This window comes from Convolutriloba macropyga, chromosome 6 (assembly GCF_964194025.1).
Source record: "Convolutriloba macropyga chromosome 6, txConMacr16.3, whole genome shotgun sequence".
NCBI classification, from domain to species: domain Eukaryota; kingdom Metazoa; phylum Xenacoelomorpha; order Acoela; family Convolutidae; genus Convolutriloba; species Convolutriloba macropyga.
In genome coordinates this window covers 12,509,240-12,529,321 of record NC_134473.1, presented here as the reverse complement: position 1 = coordinate 12,529,321, position 20,082 = coordinate 12,509,240, and the positions used below count along the sequence as shown (strand labels likewise).

At 35.7% G+C, this 20,082-nt stretch overlaps 1 protein-coding gene across 2 annotated transcripts in view; it reads left to right on the top strand.

Annotated features, from left to right (window-relative positions):
• Positions 1 to 16,413: 16,413 nt before the first annotated feature.
• The window catches only part of LOC142341483 (uncharacterized), a 77,420-nt gene continuing 73,751 nt past the window's right edge, over positions 16,414 to 20,082 (top strand). Inside the window, exon 1 of one of the 2 annotated variants that reach the window (XM_075392446.1) lies at positions 16,414 to 19,318. In XM_075392446.1, coding sequence (XP_075248561.1) covers positions 18,439 to 19,318 — 880 coding nt within the window. In that variant the 5' untranslated portion in view covers positions 16,414 to 18,438. The remainder of the gene's footprint in view (positions 19,319 to 20,082) is intronic. The other variant, XM_075392447.1, reaches the window with a different exon arrangement.

Genomic DNA, 20,082 nt, shown 5'->3' with positions numbered 1-20,082 from the left:
AGCGCCCAGTTCCAATCTGTAATTCAAACGTTTTCCGGATTTTTTGTTTTCGCTGTTCATTTTTCTAACTGTATATCAGATTTTCCCTTACCTTTCCATTACAATTTGATTTTATGACTATTTTCCAATCTTAATTTTTTAAATAATACAATGGACTGGGTTGTTACAGATCACACAATGCCGGGTGTCTATGTGTACACCAATTCACTCTCAAAGAAAAACAAATCTAACACAAAAATTTTTGTCGAAAACCTGTTCATGAAGTTAAGTTGAGTTCCGATCTTTGCAATCACGCTTTTTAATACCAGAACCTGAGGGTTGTAGCAAAAGAGTTGCAGCTCAAGCATTTTGTAGTTACATGACACATTGAAATTATTTTACTGCTCAAAATGATTTCCAATACAATACATAGTAATAATTCAATGCACAAGAACATTCAAAGTACAAGACACAGTAACACTATATATACTGCTCAAGACAGTTTAATTTTAATATTTTTTTGTTCACGCTGCTCTAGATGAATTCTCTGCTATATTGCTATTTGCAATCGACGCTATTTCTCTTTAACAAACGACTGTAAGTAACTGTTACAATAACTAAAATTATGACAACTACTATGACCAACAGTTGTTATGACAACAGAAAGAATGAAATAAAATGAACAACTAATACAAAAGAGATTTCCCCAATCAGCGTTTTATGCTGATGTATTGTCACCTCTCAGTTTAACCAATGCGAAATCAGCTTCAACAAATCTTTTTTTCATCTAAATTTTTTTAATTATCGAAAAAAGTGTTAAAAACAGTGGAAACAACTATTTAAAACATTATAAAATATATAAAACCTTTGAAGAAATTGTCTTTTTTTCTGTTATAATCCCTGGCTACTATCATATTTAGCTAGAAAATCCTTGAAAGTTTGTCCTTACTGAACAATAGAAGTTGGTTTATTTTTGTATATTTGTTTGACGTTTCTTCGGTTTCTTTTTTAAGCTGTAATTATAACCCAACAATTCAAGTCCTGGATATCCAAACAAAATGATATACAAACTTTTTTTGATCTATTTGGCATTGTTACACAGGTTTAAAGTGTTTAGATAGAGAGAGACTATCATACTGAGAGATAGGGATATTCAATAAAGAGTTTCAGATCATGCAAAATTTGAAGAGTCTGGTAATCCTCACAAGAAAACAGAAATCTGGCAAATGGCATCGTGTTAGACCCCCGGCCTAAAATGTCGAAGTTAATTAATTAGATGAACCCCGTGAAACGGGAGAGCGTACTGATCAAAGCAAAAATCGAAAAAAAAATTGTTTCTCGAATTTAACCAATTTAAGAATGTTCCGTCAATTTTTGTTAGAAGTTTCCATTATTAAAAGATTGCAACAAATTTTATTCAAACCTTGTCATTTGCCGGAAAAATCTCTTAAAATACCCCGAACTCAAAAGCCCTCGGACGAAAAAATTTTCCAACACAAATGGTTTTCCAAAATTGAACTCTTAGAGGCAAACGTCGAAAATCGTTCTTGTATAGAAAACAGAAAAATAAAAGTAGCTTTTCAACCACACCAACCCCTTCATGCCTGATATACAGTATTTGCATTTGTCATGGTTTAAAATATACGGTATAAGGATTGTTTAATATAACAATCTCCATGTTATAACGGAAGCTTGTAACTGCAACGCTATTCTGGTTATTTTTTTTAAAATTTTCTCTAAGTATAGGAGTACCAAATATTGTTGTCTTGAAAAAGTGGAGTAAATGAAAGAATTGAAAGTATGATTTTGAAGCTGTACTATGTTTTCATTTTCACAATTTTTTCGAGCTCTAAAAGACCTAATGAACAGGTAATTTTTTTCTCAGCTAAAAATTGTATCAAAAACAAAAACATCGATAAAAAAATTGCACATCAAGACAAAAGTTTTAAAAATAATCTCTTGACCCGGATGGTTGCTGTCAAATTCTGTTTATATGTCAATTAACCATTCGAGTCCATAACAGCTCCACAAATTTTTAATCTTTGATAAATTTTTGATAGTCATACTTTATCACATATATCGAAACGGTTGCTTCTTCCCAGTGCAATTTTTTGCCTTGCATAGCTATTCGATCTGAAGAACGCACTGTTTGAAAATGTTTATTGTTGTTTTGGATGTAAGACGTGCAGAAAATTTATTCTTTTCTTCCAGCAAATAAAGAATTCTTTTAAATTATTGTCTAAGACATTATGGAAAAACGAAATCTATTCTGTTTTGCCCCCCCCCCCAGCTTAGTGGGCTTTTAATTTTACAACCCCGGCACACGTGCTGTTTGTTACATAGTAACGTACTATATAACAACATATAGTTTGTAACTGGGGGGGGGGGGTAAAAAAACACTGGGAGCCAAAAACAAATTGATTTAAAAAACGCTATGAAATTTGCAATTTTTAACTTTGGCTGAATTGGTAGATTCCAATAAACGGATTTGTTTCTCAGCCGCTCTTCTGAATTGGGACCTTTTCCGTTTTCACCACCAAGCTTAGTGGGCGTGCATTATTTGCAACCACCAGACGCACGTACCATATTTTTACATAGTGATTTACAATGTAATGGCGCTTTCTCTGTAACTGGGGGCGCAAAACGTAATTGGGGGCACAAAGGGAAAAGATTCCTCAGACCTTTTCCGTTTGTGCCCCCCAGCTTAGTGGATGCATATTATTTGCAACCCCCAGACGCACGCTGTTCGAAACTGCTGATATATAGACAAATATTGCTGGAAAGTGAAAAAAAACTAACTAAAACAATGCACTTTTTTCGCTGGCTTGTACAAGGTATAATAAACACCAGTAATCCTGCAAAATTGAGGTTTATAATTTATAAGTTCATCCATTGATCTTAAAAGTAATTAGACTGTTGAACAAAATCACCACCCTTAATTTTACACAGCAATTTTCCCGCCGATTCGTCAAACAATTTTGATTACATGGAAATTATACGAACATTTGGATCTTTTCCGTTTGTGCCCCCCCAGCTTAGTGGGCGTATATTATTTGCACCCCCCCCCCGACGCACGTGCCATATTTCTACATCATGATTTACTAAGTAATGGCTCGAGCTCTGTAACGGGGGGCGCATAACGTGCTGGGGGGCACACACGGAAAATATCCAAAGATCTTAAGGCAAAAGAAGTGTCTTGCAAATCAATTAAAAAACTTTATGGTTCTAATAAAGATATTTGACAAACACCCTGTTTTAAACTTTTTCTGATTTTCCTTATTCACCGCTATAATTTGATAGCATGAAGCTATCTTTTGAAACTATTCAGTCTAAATGAACAAACATAAAAGCTACAATACACCTAAAATTGTAACTTTAAATGTAGAAAGAAAAGAAGCGTGCAGACTAATGAGCTTGTTTGGATAGCTTGTACTAAAAAAAATTAAGCTTAGATGCAAACTAAATAATAAGAAAAGGAAGATATTTGCCGTTTGTGCCCCCAGAACGTTATGCGCCCCCCCAGTTATAGAGCGTTACATAGTATATCATTATGTAAAAATATGGCTCGTGTATCGGAGGGGGGATTAATATCTGTGGCAAAAGTGTAAACAAGTGCTTGCTAAAGTTTAATTAGATTGTTGCTTTCGTTCTCTAAAACATTTAAACCGGTTCGAGGATTTTGTCAAATTTTTTTGTAAGAAATGCTCTGCGAACCGCTGACAAAAAGTATTTTTCAGCGGATAAATAAATCTTATTTAATAATCCGCATAATCTGCTGAATTCTCAGCATTCCGTTGGTTGGAATCTACCAATTCAGCAAAAGTCTTAATTTTACTTGCATCCTTGTGTCTATTCTTTCTTTGCCCCCCCGTGTTTTTTACGCCCCCAGTTACAATTTATTTGTTATTATAATAGCACGTTTGAGCAGTCCGACTTATAATAACAATTAAAAATCTGCCAAACGACTTACAACACTTTTTCAACTATAAGGCTAAAGTTGTCATCGCAGCTGGAGTATATAGCCAAAACACTTGATTTAATGAAACCAGGTGGCTTAAGTATAATTGTTGTCCTTCCGTTAGATAGGATGAAAGTATGACGCTTTTCAATGGTTCTGTTATTCAAAAATTTGAATTATTATTAAAAAGCGCATATTTTTGATCGATTAATGACTTGTTGACTACGTTTTAAGCGAAAGTGAGCAAGAAAATTGCACGTAAAATTTTTATGAATGGAATATGCTGAAAGCACTGAATTTTTCAAAAGTGCTGAGGATCTTTTCCGTTTGTGCCCCCCAGTACGTTATGCGCCCCCCAGTTACAGAGCACGTGCTATTACATAGTAAATCATTATGTAAAAATATTGCACGTGCGTCTGGGGGGTGCAATTAATATGCGCCCACTAAGCTGGGGTGGGGGGGGCACAAACAGAAAAGATCCAGTGCTGAAACTATGTATAAAAGATGCTGGGAAGCTGCTGACGTTTTAAAAGAGAAGAGTTGAAATGATGTAAGAAGGACGCTGAATCCACTGATTTCGAATTTTTCGCAATTGCTGAAAACATGTAAGAAAGGTGCTGAATAAAATACTCACTTTATGCAAGAAATGTGCTGAATTTTGCTGAAACATCTTTTTTTTTCAGCACACTCATCTCTTTTTTTTCAATTTTCAGCGCAACCAACACGAATCTTGCATAATTTCAGCACATTCAGCGGATTTCTTACAAAAAATTCTGATAAAAGCTGCCGACTCCTTCATCCGGGAATGCACCGAAAACAAATTATATTCTGGCTGATAAATCTTATGTTATCCACTTTGAGTTCGTTAAAGTTACGAGTTGAGCAGCTCAGATTAATCTTGAACAACACTTGGTACAACTTTAGCCATTTTTTAGTGATCTGTCCCGCAACATTAAGCAAAATTTGAAAATTTTATAGGGGTAATCATTTTTCAACAGACACTTCAGATCAATTTAAATTTCAACACTGCTTACAAATTTGGTACGCATTACAACCCAACCTATCTTGACTTGGTTCAAAAGCTTTCCTTACTTTATTTGTTCATCTTCAGCACTCCCTAGACATGTTTTATAGACCTAAGTACCTAATTAATAATTTCTTCAACATTTCTTCAAACAAATTGGAAAAATTTTATATTTTTTCAAATTGGCACAATTTTTTTTACTTGTCTTCTACTTAAAACTCTTCATTTTTGTCAACTCATTTACACAATTTTATTTCCTTTTCAAATTTTTGTCCTATATATTTTCAGATTTTTATCACCTATTTTCTTTATTCTTTTTTCAAAATTTCCATTTTCTGAGCATTTTTTCAACGCTTGTTTTCACAACCATGCCCAGAAACATTGAAAACAAGTGACGAAAATCTTGACTGTATAAAACAAATAAGCTCAATGGGCTGATTTTGTGGAGACTTATATATATTTATTAAAAAAAGAAATTTATTTAATAATAGCATTGGTGGGTGGTGTTGATTTTACTTTGGCCAAATTGTCCATTTTATGTAAGAATTGCTCTTTAGACGTGATCAGTTTTTTGTAATTACAGAACTGGAAAGTGCTCAATCTACAGAACGCTTTCTAACATACTACTATCACTCAGTTCCAATTACAAACTTGTTGGAAATATTGCTAAAGGTCTCAAATGATGTCTAATACAACCCAGCTTGAGGTTCCATCCGAAAGTGACCTCTAGTCATACAATCCCCGGGCCAAAGTGACCTCTGATCATACGATACCCAGAACGAAGTGACCTCTGATCATGCCATCCCCAGGCCGAAGTGACCTCTGATCATACAATCCCCTGACCGAGGTGGCATCTGATCATACTATTGTGCGCTCGAAACGAATCCCAGACCCTGTAATTTTGGTCTCGGAACACAATGTGTGCGTTGGACATGGTCTGATCAGAGGTCACTTCCAGATGGCACCTCAACTTGAGAAGTTGACATTTCGTTGATCAGCAGGCGACGGTCGTTCAGTTTATAAGTCGTTCAGTTGAAGTCGTTCAGTTTTCGAATTTGGAAAGCAAAATATAGTGAACAACTTGCATAATTTCAGCCCAGAATCAAGACAGTTGACAGTTTTTTTGTTTTATTGTGGAGCAAAAGTCAAGCCTATGTTCACTTTTGATCCAAAGTCATATTAGTACCCACAAGGTTTAGGAGAGCGTGTAAATTCGAGTCAAAGTGGATTCACACACGATATCTGTCAAGGAAGACCTTTTCATACCTTGAGACGGTCGAAGAAGTCTTTTCAGAAGTCGAAGTCGTTTAAGTGGTCTTAGAAATAAAGAACCAGATACAAGAGAACCTCGCACACAACTGGAGAAGGTTTATTAAAAAATATCTAAATATCAAAACCAGTGCTTTTCTGTTATTAGTTTTCAGTGGAGTTTTTTTAACCTTCAAACTATACTTTAGAATTTTCATCAAATTTGAACCTATTTTATCTGATACTCAATAATAAGCATTTTCTCGCGCAAAAACAGCCCACATCAAATAATTTAGAATTTCTACTCATTGAAAATCGGAGGAGTACAGAATTACAGAAAAAAAACAAACACTAATCTAAACCTAATCATTCCCTTGTCTTCTCAACTTCTTCAAAACACTTTTCAAACAGTTTATTAGTAGAATCATTTTCAGTATTAACATCAGTATCTTAGAAGTGATTATCCTTTAAGTCAACGTGGTTTTTGGCTAATATATTGTATTTGAGTTTTCTGCTACATATCAAGAAAACCAAATATTCAGTCAGATACAATGATTGAGGACCTCACATTGAATGAAATTTTTTCATATTTCAATCGAATTTCAAGGCGTAGATAGTGGCGGTAATCTTAAATTATAAAGTTGCTCTTTTTATTCAATCAAAAACAATATAGAAATTATCACAACTTTTGTACAATTAAAAAAAGCTGTGATAAAGACGTGTCTCTTTTTTTGTTATCATGCTCAAAACCTGGAAGTATTTCAGAGAGATACAAGTTTGGTCTCGAATCGTTCAGGAAAAAAGGTGGTTAATAAAAAAAATGTCCGTGCCTAAAAAAATTCATCAATTGCAAAAGACGCCAGAAATGCAACCTATGGCTTTTGGTTCTTACAAAAAAACTGAAACTACGTAGAGAAATTGCTTCAAATAAAGGACACTTTAAATGATTTAACAAATTAGTTTCCACAAAAGTCAGTCAATTATTAGTTTTTAGTGAGAAAAGTAAATTCGATATTGAAAAACTTTTTCATTCCTAATTTCACAGTAGTCATAATTGAATATCAAAGTCAATAAACTGGATGAGCGCTTGTACGTTTCAACTATTAACTACTTGTTCTTATTGACAGCAGTGATATATGCAATATGAAATTTGATTTTAATTAGCAAAAAAATATATTCTTTGACAAATATACGCTTCAAACAATAATTTTGGTTTAGCTACAAACAAAAGATTGTCTCAAGTTTTCAAATTAAAAATTTGTAGATAAAATTTTCTAAAATTGCCAACAAAAAAGAATTTTCAACATGCACGACGTCAGGTGTTTGCCAAAAAAAATTATAGCCATCTTTTTAGTTTCAAAATGGGTTTCTGACTTAAGCCTTAAACAAAGGCAACGATTGGATTTTAAGAGGTTTTTCATTGATCTCACGAAGTGTGCCTTTTTTGCAGTGATCCTAAACTTTTCGATATGTTTGGGAAGTTACCCTGTCCGCAATTGTTATAACATAAAACACAAAATTTTACATCCGCCAAATAATAAGGAAACAATATAAACAAGAGAAGCATTGGTGTAAGAGTATTAAAATTACTACATTACTGCTTCAATTGTACTTTTTATATCATCTATACTTGAGAAATTATTCAGTTGTTTAGAATGACGTATATAATGAAAATGGAGTCTAAGGCCTCTAAGCAGCTATTTTTGCGCAATTTAATGAAAGAAATAACAAGGGAGAGCAAATTTAAGAGTCCCTGCACTCATAATCTGATCACTGGAAATTCTGGTATATACAAGGAAAAAAATTAAAAGAAAATATTCAAAGAAAAAGTTCTCAACTAACGACATCAACAATGCTATTATAAAATAGACTTTGAAAACGATAAATTAAGATAATGCTTGAATGTTCGAACTGTTGACAATGTATGATAATTAGAAGAACATTGTACAGTCAAAAGTGCGTTCTTCAGACACTATAAGATTTGGAATAATTGATTTTTGGGACTCAAATCTTTCCATCGTTCAGCCATCGAAAACTTCCAACCTTTACATGACAAAAAATGGGCCAAAATTTACAAATAAGCGGTACTTAAAAAATTGGTTTTGTTTGATATCACTTTTAGACAATTTCTATTTTTGACATTTATTTTTTATGAAAAATACTAGGTGCCTGTTCTTGCACTTCTGTTGTAAACCCCAACTTTTGATACAATTTAAAAAAAAACCATTGCAATTGCGGTAGAGTTCTTCTTGGTGGCTGTTTTGGCTAAAAGTCGTGTTGTTGCAACTTAGTCCAAAAATGATAAAATTTGTCAAGCGTTCAATCAAAAAAAGTCCTAGTTTAATGGCAAAATAGATGTACAAAGACTGACTACAAAGTAGCCGCCAAAATGGAGTCCTAAAACCTAATAATAACTGAATTTAATACCATTTGAAGTCTGATGATCATTTTTATTCTTTCTCAAGTTATCAATATGTTAGAAAACAATGTGTGCTTTCTGGTTCTAATTTTTTTCTTGACAATTTCTTGATTGTATTTGCCATTGAAATTGACGCATACTTTGCATTAAACGTGTCTTGTCGTAGCACAATTGTTTGAGCAGTTAAAAAAGTTGTGGCTTTAAGAAAATGGGTTGTGGAATGGATCTTGAGAAGTAAATTGTGTATGATTTTTTTCTTGAAAATGATTTTGCTGGAAAACAGGCAACCCATAATGTAGATTGCAAATTAACTATCTTGTATAAGGTCAATATCTGATGACTATGAGAAAAAAACATGAGAATAGGGAAGAAATTTCAATATGCACGCTTTTAATTTAATTTATCGCTTTCGAAGTCATTTTTTGATAGCATAGTTGAGACTTATTTTCGTCTTAGTTTCTTTGTGCATACCAGAATTTCCAGGGATGAGATCATGGGCACAGAGATTCTGTAATTTGCTCCCTCACGGCATTTGATATCTTAAATTGCAGTAAAATAGCCGCCTAAACGTCTATAGAGAACTAATTTAGATAACAGTTTTGTGACAGCTCCAGTAAAAATATACCCGGGTCGAGATTTTTGTATAAATTTTTGTAAGAAATGTGATGATTGCGGTGAAGGCGGTGAAAATAAATATTTCACCAGATTTCACCGCATTTCTTACAAAAATTAACCGCGAAATTGACCCCATTTCTTACAAAAATTCACAGCATATGATTTCCAAAGTTTACTCAGTCTGATTTAAATTCACAAGAAACTTCAAAGATATAATTTACAGTTGCCGCAGTGGACTAAGGAGTTGAAGGCATGCAGGAGGTCAGAAGTTGGAACCCGTGAGGGGACGGTTGATTTTTGTAGGAATACTGAGAACACGGTGAAAATAAATAATTCACCGCGATTCACCGCATTCACCACAAAAAGATGTAAGAAAAACGCGGTAAATTTTTTTTTCACCGCATTTACCCGCAATTCTTATGAAAATTCACCGCCAAACCTCGACCCGGGAATAGATAATGAATAAAAAGAAAAGTTGCATGTTTATTTACGCATTCAGATAATGACCAAAGACTTTCAAAGTCAGTTGAGTCTACTTTCAGTTAGCATCCCGAATCATGGAAAGTCAGGTAAATTTCCTAATAGAACCGGAATAGGCTTTTGATTCTCATACTCTAAAACCAGCCAAAATGGACTGCTTTGAAAAATGGTAAGTATATTGCAAAAAATGGTTAGTATTTAGAGTACAGTCAAATTATCTTACGATAATCGCCGAAAACATATACCAGGATCCGTTTTCTGCTCCTAAAAGTGTTGATTAAGATTGAACCTATTAATTTAATTAGATCTGATTGTTTGAATCTTCAATTTGGTACATTTCTATTTTGATGAGAGAAATTTGAGCTTCATAAAAATTGAGTGTAATGCAGTTTCTTTGATACCTTAACATGGAAATAGAATGGAAAAAAAAATCGACGTAGACAATTAAAGTGGCCATATTTAGTCCCAGAATTGGGGAGCTCATTGAGATATTTTAAGCAAAAAAAATGAACAGAAGCATTTCGAGCTGTCTGGTTACAACAATTACTTCGCAAAACTGTATAGTGCAATTGCGTGATCAGAATAAGTTAATCTTAGACATAAATTTAAGAATGAGTTTGGTTTTGAAGGGAACTGGATAATTTTATGAGAACCAACATTTGATTGTGAATTGACGTAACTAATTTTACCAGAAGGAAACAGATCTAGTAGTTTTACGGAATAAAAGTACAGCCCATGTTGCAGGTAGTGCACTGATATTCGGGTTCTACAATATTCATTCGCAATTGAACAAGAGTGGCTACGTGGCGCCTATTTATATTGGCTCAAAGTAATTTAAAATAATTTTCAGCAATTTAAGGGAAATCTACCGACACACCCCACCTGTAATTTTGTTGAAGGGAAATCAACCAAACTTTAATGACATGTACTCTAAATTGTCCTCTCGGGTTGGCATATTTTCCAGGACAATCAGTCAGATTTAACCAAAAATTAGGGAATTGTCTAATTTTGGTGCGAGGAATCCAGATTTGAAGTCCAATTTTACCTCCGAGCAAGCCCACAGAACTACTCTGCGCCGGCGCTAGTAGGCCTAAAAATTGAACTGGTCGTGGAGCTTTTGGGTTAACCTGATTAATTTTTATAAATTTTCAAGTCTTTTCGATTTTTGATAATTAGATCGAAATGGTATGATCAATATGATAATCTGCGGGTTAATAACAAAAATTCGCACCCCGGTGAGTTTTTTCGATCTCCATTCTTGTGTTTTTTGGCACTCCAGACTCGTTAAAAATTTTGAAATTATAAACGATTTTTAACGCTGATATCCGGAAGGCTAAATATTGCTTGAAAGTGCTACCGGTAAAAATTCTAAACCCCAGATCATGAGATGTGTCATTTTGAGTTTTTCAAATCCGTGTGACGTACCCGAGAAATTGTCGCATACATGCCTCTTATAATATTTTAAAACAGATAAAATTAATTTTTTAGGTAATTGCACTCGTGGATGAACTTTCCACGACGCTGGTTGATATTTAATAGTTTGATATTTTGCCTTCTACTTTTTGCCCTTCAATGGCCCTTGGAAACTTTTTTTGGGTTGACAAGAAAATTTTTGTTTCTGGTATTTTATGTTAAATGGAATGGCATGAAGTTTTTCAAAATAGAACAAACAATTTCTTTAAATTTTCGAAAAAATACCTAGGGGGAAAATGCAAGGCTTTTGACAGGAATCTATTACAGCTAGCTGGTTTCCAAAGTGGTGGTTTTAAGTTGAGGTAGCCTTTGGTTTTTTTGAACAAACAGTGACGAAAAGGTCAAATGTAAAATTCTATAAAGCGAAGTGTGTTTATCTCCATAACTGTCCAAATGTCTTTTTTAAAGAAAAGTTTGAAATTCAACAAGGATTTATAGCGGTTGGATAACGCATCATAATTCTGATGGATTTGTTTGTAAAATTAAACAGAGCGCTGAACATGAGAATTGGAATATAATTTTATTTACATCTATTTACTTAGTAGGTTAAGGTTTGCTTGTGTTTGAATAAGTTGAGATCGTGTTGGTTCAACATATTGAAGCGAAGCAAAAAAAGAAACAAGCGAGAAGAAAACAGTTTTTGTGACCAAGAATGAGCAATAGCTGAGAACGAGCGCTTCGGAACGACACCAGAGTGAAACAATTTGAGAACTGGAGTCTTAGGAAGCGGCGGGAAACTTGTAGTTTATTGGGACAAAATTTCTCAATTTTTGTAAATGCAGGACCAGTTGGAAAACTGTGAGCGTAACACTTAATCCTAATTGGGAATTGAACCACAGATATAGTGTTATTATTCTTTCATTGCTGTTTTTTTTTGTCTTGAGGTTGTTGTTTACCTTGAAGTGCAATTAATTATTTTACCTCTGCTATCTATATGACTATAATTATATAATTAAATTTTCTGGCCTCACTGAGATTTGTTTTGTTTCGAGACAATCTAAATTGCAACGGTGTACAAGACTTGAAAAAGGGGAACCGGTATGTTAACAAAGTAGAACATGATTCATCAATTAAAAAGATTTGGTTTATTTTATCTGATCGTACTTCTTAGCGAGTCCCCTGACTATTCAGATGAAAAATATATTTAAAAATCTATCACCAGTGCTGCATTTATTGCTAGTTGGCTTAGAAATGGAAGTTCACGCTATAAAAATAGCAAATCTTAGAGATGAAAATCCTTGAGATGTTAAATCTTTGTATGCAATAACTTTTACAAGAATCTGCGATGAAATGACCAGAGAATATTTGTTCGAACTGTGATTGTTCTAAGGTGAAATTTTCTTTACAGTCTTCATCACTTTTTACAGAAAGTTCTACAAAATGTTCCCGAAATCATAGCAAAGCTTAAAAACTGCGCAGATGGACCCAGGATTGAGACAGAGATGACGATAGTTTTCTCATATAATGCATGCAGAGGCGAAAAAATCTTTCTCAAAAATTGTATTCAATGTTTTGAATTGTTTTCTGTGCCACGAATTTATTTTTTGGTTTTATAGAAGTTTGTCACAACTTTTTCAATGAAGAACTTATCAACTGCAAATCGGTTGAAGAAAACAGCTTGAACTTCCCTTAAACGTTCTTGTGAAGAGCGGTATGGTACCTAAAAAAGACACGCCAACTTACGCTCATTATTCTAATTGTATAAAACAGGTCGGGCCTTCGTGCAGAATTGCCTATTAGTACACCTTTCTAAACCGAAATTTATGATCAGACCCACCCAGACCGTAAAGACATCGCCCAGGTTGAGGTGCCATCCGGAAGTGACCTCTGATCAGACCGTGCCAGACGAAAGTAACCTCTGATCAGACCATCCCAGACGAAAGTAACCTCTGATCAGACTAATGTGCGCTCAAAACACCGTGTGTGCTAAATGTGCGCTCAAAACTGTCTCTGATCATACCATTCCCATCCGGAAGGGACCTCTGATCAGACCCAAATCAGACCATTGCCAGACGATTGTGCAACCATGGCCCAGACGAAACCCAGACCATTGTCCAGACGATTGTGCGCTTCAGATGACCTCTGAACAGACTATCCCCAGACCCAAATGCCACTGATCAGACCATCTTCTGAACATCTTCCGACCACCTCCAGAACATTGTCCAGACAGTTGTTGGTTTGTAACTCCGCCGTAGCCGGTCCCCAGCCCGGTTGAGAGAAGGAGGAGGGGAACACACCCAAAACATACCGGAAAATCTCAAAAAGTTGTTCGTTAGTTCAACAGTGGATTTTTTTCCGACAATATTTAACCTATTTTAGCTCCGAAATCATAGCAAAGCTTAAAAACTGCGCAGATGGACCCAGGATTGAGACAGAGATGACGATAGTTTTCTCATATAATGCATGCAGAGGCGAAAAAATCTTTCTCAAAAATTGTATTCAATGTTTTGAATTGTTTTCTGTGCCACGAATTTATTTTTTGGTTTTATAGAAGTTTGTCACAACTTTTTCAATGAAGAACTTATCAACTGCAAATCGGTTGAAGAAAACAGCTTGAACTTCCCTTAAACGTTCTTGTGAAGAGCGGTATGGTACCTAAAAAAGACACGCCAACTTACGCTCATTATTCTAATTGTATAAAACAGGTCGGGCCTTCGTGCAGAATTGCCTATTAGTACACCTTTCTAAACCGAAATTTATGATCAGACCCACCCAGACCGTAAAGACATCGCCCAGGTTGAGGTGCCATCCGGAAGTGACCTCTGATCAGACCGTGCCAGACGAAAGTAACCTCTGATCAGACCATCCCAGACGAAAGTAACCTCTGATCAGACTAATGTGCGCTCAAAACACCGTGTGCGCTAAATAAGCGCTCAAAATTGTCTCTGATCATACCATTCCCATCCGGAAGGGACCTCTGATCAGACCCAAATCAGACCATTGCCAGACGATTGTGCAACCATGGCCCAGACGAAACCCAGACCATTGTCCAGACGATTGTGCGCTTCAGATGACCTCTGAACAGACTATCCCCAGACCCAAATGCCACTGATCAGACCATCTTCTGAACATCTTCCGACCACCTCCAGAACATTGTCCAGACAGTTGTTGGTTTGTAACTCCGCCGTAGCCGGTCCCCAGCCCGGTTGAGAGAAGGAGGAGGGGAACACACCCAAAACATACCGGAAAATCTCAAAAAGTTGTTCGTTAGTTCAACAGTGGATTTTTTTCCGACAATATTTAACCTATTTTAGCTCTCTAAGGTGCCTATGATCAGACGGTTACCATCCAGAACAGACCTCTGATCAGACTATCCCCAGACTGAAGTGACCTCTGATCATACTATTGTGCGCTCTAAAGGGGCCTATGATCATACCATTCCCATCCGGAAGTGACCTCTGATCATACTATCCGCATCCTGAAGCGACCTCTGATCATACTATCCCCATCCGGAAACGACCCCTGATCATACTATCCCCATCCGGAAGCGACCTCTGATCATACTATTCCCATCCGGAAGTGACCTATGATCAGACCATTCCCATCCGGAAGTGACCTATGATCAGACCATTCCCATCCGGAACCAAAACCCAGACCCTGTAATTATGGTCTGGGAACACACCGTGTGCGTTGGACATCGGATGATCAGAGGTCACTTCTGGATGGCACCTCAACGTGGGCGGTCATGGATGGTGTCTGATGGTCTTGCATAGTCTGTGCGAGAGTTAGGTGCGTCTTGTCATATACGATCAGATGCTTTGTCTAGTTTTGTGCGCTTTCGCTCGCTAATCAATAAGTCCGCATTTCTGGCTCGTTCATTCCAGTTGCCTCGGTGAATATTAAAAAAACTTCATTCGTTGTTTCAAGCTATACTTGCTTCAAACCATTTTTCAGTAATTTGCCTTTTTATGCCTTTTAAATTTGACTTTTGTCCGCAATTTGAGAACTTGAACTAATTTTTGATCGCACCGGTTCATGTACAGGTTTTTTTCACATCTTGTAAAGTGTTGGAATTGGATGCATGTAGTATTGTGTCATTATTAGCGGTGTCTGATTATAACGAACAGTTTCTGTACTTCTCCTAATAAATGTGACTAAATTGTAGACAGAAGACAAAATTTCACAGCCAGAGGGAGGGGTTACTTTAGTGTTGCGAGGAGGAATGAGTTGAAATGACTACCGGAGAGAAGAGCAGGCAAAACAGAATATCATCCGGGATTTGAAGGTATAGCTTCTTTTTTGTGACTATTATTGCCCATTTTACCATCGTATATTTCCACCCCGCATCTTACGCACGCCAGCTCTTGAAAATTTTGTCTTCTTCAAAACCGAATGTGTCGAAAGGCCTAAATTGTAATCATGAACGTAACTGAAGCTACAAGTAAGCGTTTTCCTTATAAAACCTGTTTTCTTAATGAAACTAACTTTGAAATCAGATTTGTCTACAAAAATTTAGTGTAAATTGATCACGGTGATTAAAAGAAATGTGAAGATAATAAATTCTCAAAATTTTTGTTGCATTTTTCTGTGCAATTATGTATCTCAGTTTAAAAATACTATGTTCACAGTATTGATAGTTATGCTATGATGTTGAATGATAGCAGACACCTCAGCAGCAGTATTTATTCCAAAAAGCGAGGGAATTACCTTGTCTGCCGAATTAAGAGGGAAAAAGAAGGAAATCTTTTGTATACTGATGAATTGATGGATGGTTTGTATGATTTTTGGTGTTGCTTTTCAAGCCCACCAATCAGATAACCGAAAAATTTTTTGATGCTGAAAAATGACGTTTATAAAAAATGTTTGACAATATCGTGACAATAAAATCTGATTTTTGGTTCAAAAATTGAACAGTTATAAGGGCACTGATAAAGTCTTAAAATTGTACAGTTAATCTACTAGTTATTCGTCGATTTTTTGAATTTTCGGCCGAGTGAGACAATTTCTAGCCGACCTTTAAGACTCAAATGATGGTTTCTTGGATGACACACATTTACACATAATACCAACACCAAAACTCAATCACAATTGGGAAAACAGGGAAAAAAATAGTAGTTGCCATTTTCCCAACCACCAGAAACAGCGCCGCCGACACAAAAACATACCGCGTATACCATCACAACAATGGGAAGCGTTTTTCCTTCATTGCCATATGGGAATGTATGAAGTATTCCATGGAAATCGTGGAAAGAGGTATGAACAGACCATCACGTAAGCATACTATCACACGTATATATTATACCCTTTGCCGCATGTGAACAAATTACACACTGCATATATATGTATATACCATTTACCTGTTCTGAGCTTATAAGACTAATACATACATACACACATACATCCATATATATAAGAGAGTAATGATAAAGTATATGCGATATATATGCGCGTGTTTAAGCTCCGCTTTCCCTCCTACATGTATAAGTACGCTCTATATCCCCCTTAATTTCTACCCCTTGTATTTTGGAATATGCACTTCAGAACATTGATAACTTGCCCCCAAATGTTGACATTTTGCGTGGAGTAGATAATCATGTGAACTTTTTTCCATACACTATTATCTGGCTGTATATTTTTACACGTTACTCGTTCCGGCATTGAAAAGAGCCAAAAGCACCCCATCCCCCCTTGTATTTCTGTACATAATTCCGTGCACTTCCCCTTAAAATTGGGTGCCTCTGGGAAATTGCCCTGTCGTCTTGTTAGCAAATCGAAGACAATTCGGTACCTTGCCAATTGGTTACGGTTTTATGAAGATGAGTCTGCAATTTTAATTCTCTATCGCGTTTTTGTTTGTCTGCTTACGATCGTTTTTCAATCGCTTTAATGTTTTGGTAAGCTTTTCAATTTGACCATTCATTCATTCCTTTATTCATTCGCTCAGTTAAAATCCCCCATTCCCAAACGTTTAAAGAAGCATTATAAGGAAAAGCAAATGAAGAGTATTCGTAATTTGGGAAAACCGTCACCAAAAAGGGAAATTAATCAGTTTTAGGTTTCCTTGTCTGGTTACGTAAAACTAGCGAGTTGATTATTTATTTGTTCAGCTTGCTTCTGTAAATCTGTTCTGATGTGTTTGTGGTTTCAAGTATTTTTCTACCAATCTTTTGGAAATTGGGTTTGCTTAATTTACCCCGTCACATGAAACGTGAAACGTTTAACATTTGAGTTATAATTTTGTGGTTAGTTCCGACCAAAATTATTGAAACCAGACGCTCTTCCTAAATTTCCTATATTTCAACACTGACCGAAAGGACCCTAGAAGAACAAGCCTTATTCACCCAAATTTATTAGGGTCGTCTTTTATAATTCCGCTCTATTTACCCTTCCGTAAATGTAGAGGAATTAAATAATTCCTTAATATTTCCCAAATATTCGCATTACTTTTAGCCTTAGGACGGAAAACATAGTCAAATATTTATTTTGATTGTGGCGAAATTTGAAATCGAGGACCGTTAACCCAATTTTGGGCTTTCACCACAGAACGGAGGGAACTGCTAGTTATAAATGGTTTATTACAAGAACCAATATAACCAACTCAAGCTTATTGGGTTTTGGATTTTAAAGTGCAGTTTTAGTCAGCCCACGTACTTAAACTAGCCCAAGTTTGGGCTTTCTTTACCATTAGCGAAGCCATTACTTGGAGTAAAATCGAGTACTTACCATAGTGTATGCTATATAGAACCTTTATGCTTAAGTATTCTTAGCAGCTAGAAATGAAGCTAAGTTTGAGTTTCAGTCATTCACTTCAAATCACAATTGATCAGTTCTTTCTATAATATTGGAAAGGTAGAAAAGGACTTTTCGTGAACGAAATTGTGCACTCTGATTATATTATATTCTGCACACCTTTGCTCTTCCTCGCGTTTATACTATACTATATGTCTGATTGCTATCATATTTACACTGAACGCATACAGTTATGAAGGCGCAATTAATAACAGAATACTAACCAAATAGATCCTTATCATGAATGATGATTGCTCGGGCGGTTTAGCTTCGCAATAAGAAAATACTCGCAAGTTTTTCTTATTTACAAATAGTCATTTACTAGAAGTTATGATAACTTATTATTAACTGGTGGGCATTAGTTATTCGGTTACTTTAATATAAATATTATTATTATGCAATAACTTTAATATTTAGTTTAATTTTTAAACGCTAATTTTTCGAAAGGAAAATGTCAATATAATATTTTAGTTTTTAAAAATAATTTACGGCATATATTGATTAAAGCCAAATATGGATATAACAGTCAACCAGCTCTTCGCTGACCAATCAGATTCGAACAATGTATCATCAACGTCACCAGTGTGGCTCGGCGGTCCGAGCGCTTCGTCAATCAAACGTGCAATATCCGATCATTACATCCACGACAAGCTTTCGTTCGACTCGGGAATCATCTGTTCGGCAAACGTCACGAACTCCATACCCCATAACGAATACAACGGACAACGAATTATAACTAGGGGTGTTCCACAGTCGTTGACAAAATTCTTCGACGAAGACGATGAAGACATTTTAGCTCTCGGCGCGCAACAAGATGTAAACCCGAGCGAAGCCCAATGTGCAAATGAGCTCTCGTGTCATAACCGAGAGTTAGACTGGGTTGTTTATGTGGAGTCGTTTGCCGAGAGGTATTACATGGAACAAAATGGAGTTGTAGAGCGAACTCCTGTGACGTCATACGAGGATGAAATCGAGCGAATTGTTCGGAAAAGAACCGAGACACGAACTCTATCCTCGTCAGCAAGACACAGAAGTTTTGGGCTTAATTTACCCGATAGCAAGGTTGTCAATTCGTGGGTTCGGCAACCCGATTACGAGCGAGACGTAGATTCACCTTTATATTTCGGAAACAGTTCAGTAGTTCTAGTCAAAGACGGTAGTGCCCTAGCTAACGACCCGAACATTGAGAACCCGTTCTCTCCGGGTGAGATAGATTCCAAGAACTGTTTATCAGTTAACTCAGCCAGTAGCAGCAAGAATTTAACCTCCTGGAACAGAAAGTACAACTCGAATAACACTCCCCGTTGTTCTACTAAAGCGAATGGTGCTCTATCCTATTACGACTTCCTAAGTAGCAGCCCAACAGAAGATGAAGTGAGAGAACGGAAAAAAGGTAATGACCTTGTACAAAATCTCTGGTCTCATTCCAATCCACTTTTACTAAGATAACTTACTAAAAGAAATGTTAACGTTACCATAACTTGGGTTTTCCTCTACTAAGTAAAGGAAAATTTACGCTATTTTTATATTGTGCGAACACTTCATCACAGTGTATACACATATTCATACAACAGCCTTTACAATACCACGGTAATAAACAAAAGCAAGATACCTTTTTTAATCTACTGTTTCCTAATTTCATTTATAATCAGTTGCTTTTAAAATTTGAGGATTTAGCAACCAGCGTTTACAAAACCATGGCAAGAAAAAAAGCAAGATACTTTCCTTCGATCTAATTTTTCCGAATTATATTTATTATCGGTTGCTTTTCAAAAGCTTTGAGTAGCTGACAATTTTTGTTGCAGGAAAACTTAAATCCAGAGCTTGATATTTTAGTTATGAATTGTTTAATGAATCTGTGATATAGATCGGATACCATTTTTTTTTACTAAATTGGAAGTTGTTTTTAATGCTTGACAGAAATCAATAAATTTATTTTACAAAATTTATTCAATTCAATGGGCTGCTTAAATATATTCGCAAAACAAACTCTGCAGACTAATTTTTCCTGAGCGTTTCAGCAGAACGTTCATGATCTGCGAAAGAGATAATAATGACAGGGAGAAACTTTGGGTAGGGTTGATTTTACTGAGGAAACTTTTCATAATTTTCATATTCAAAAAATTTAATCAATTTCTTCTAAACCGTTTTTTCTAG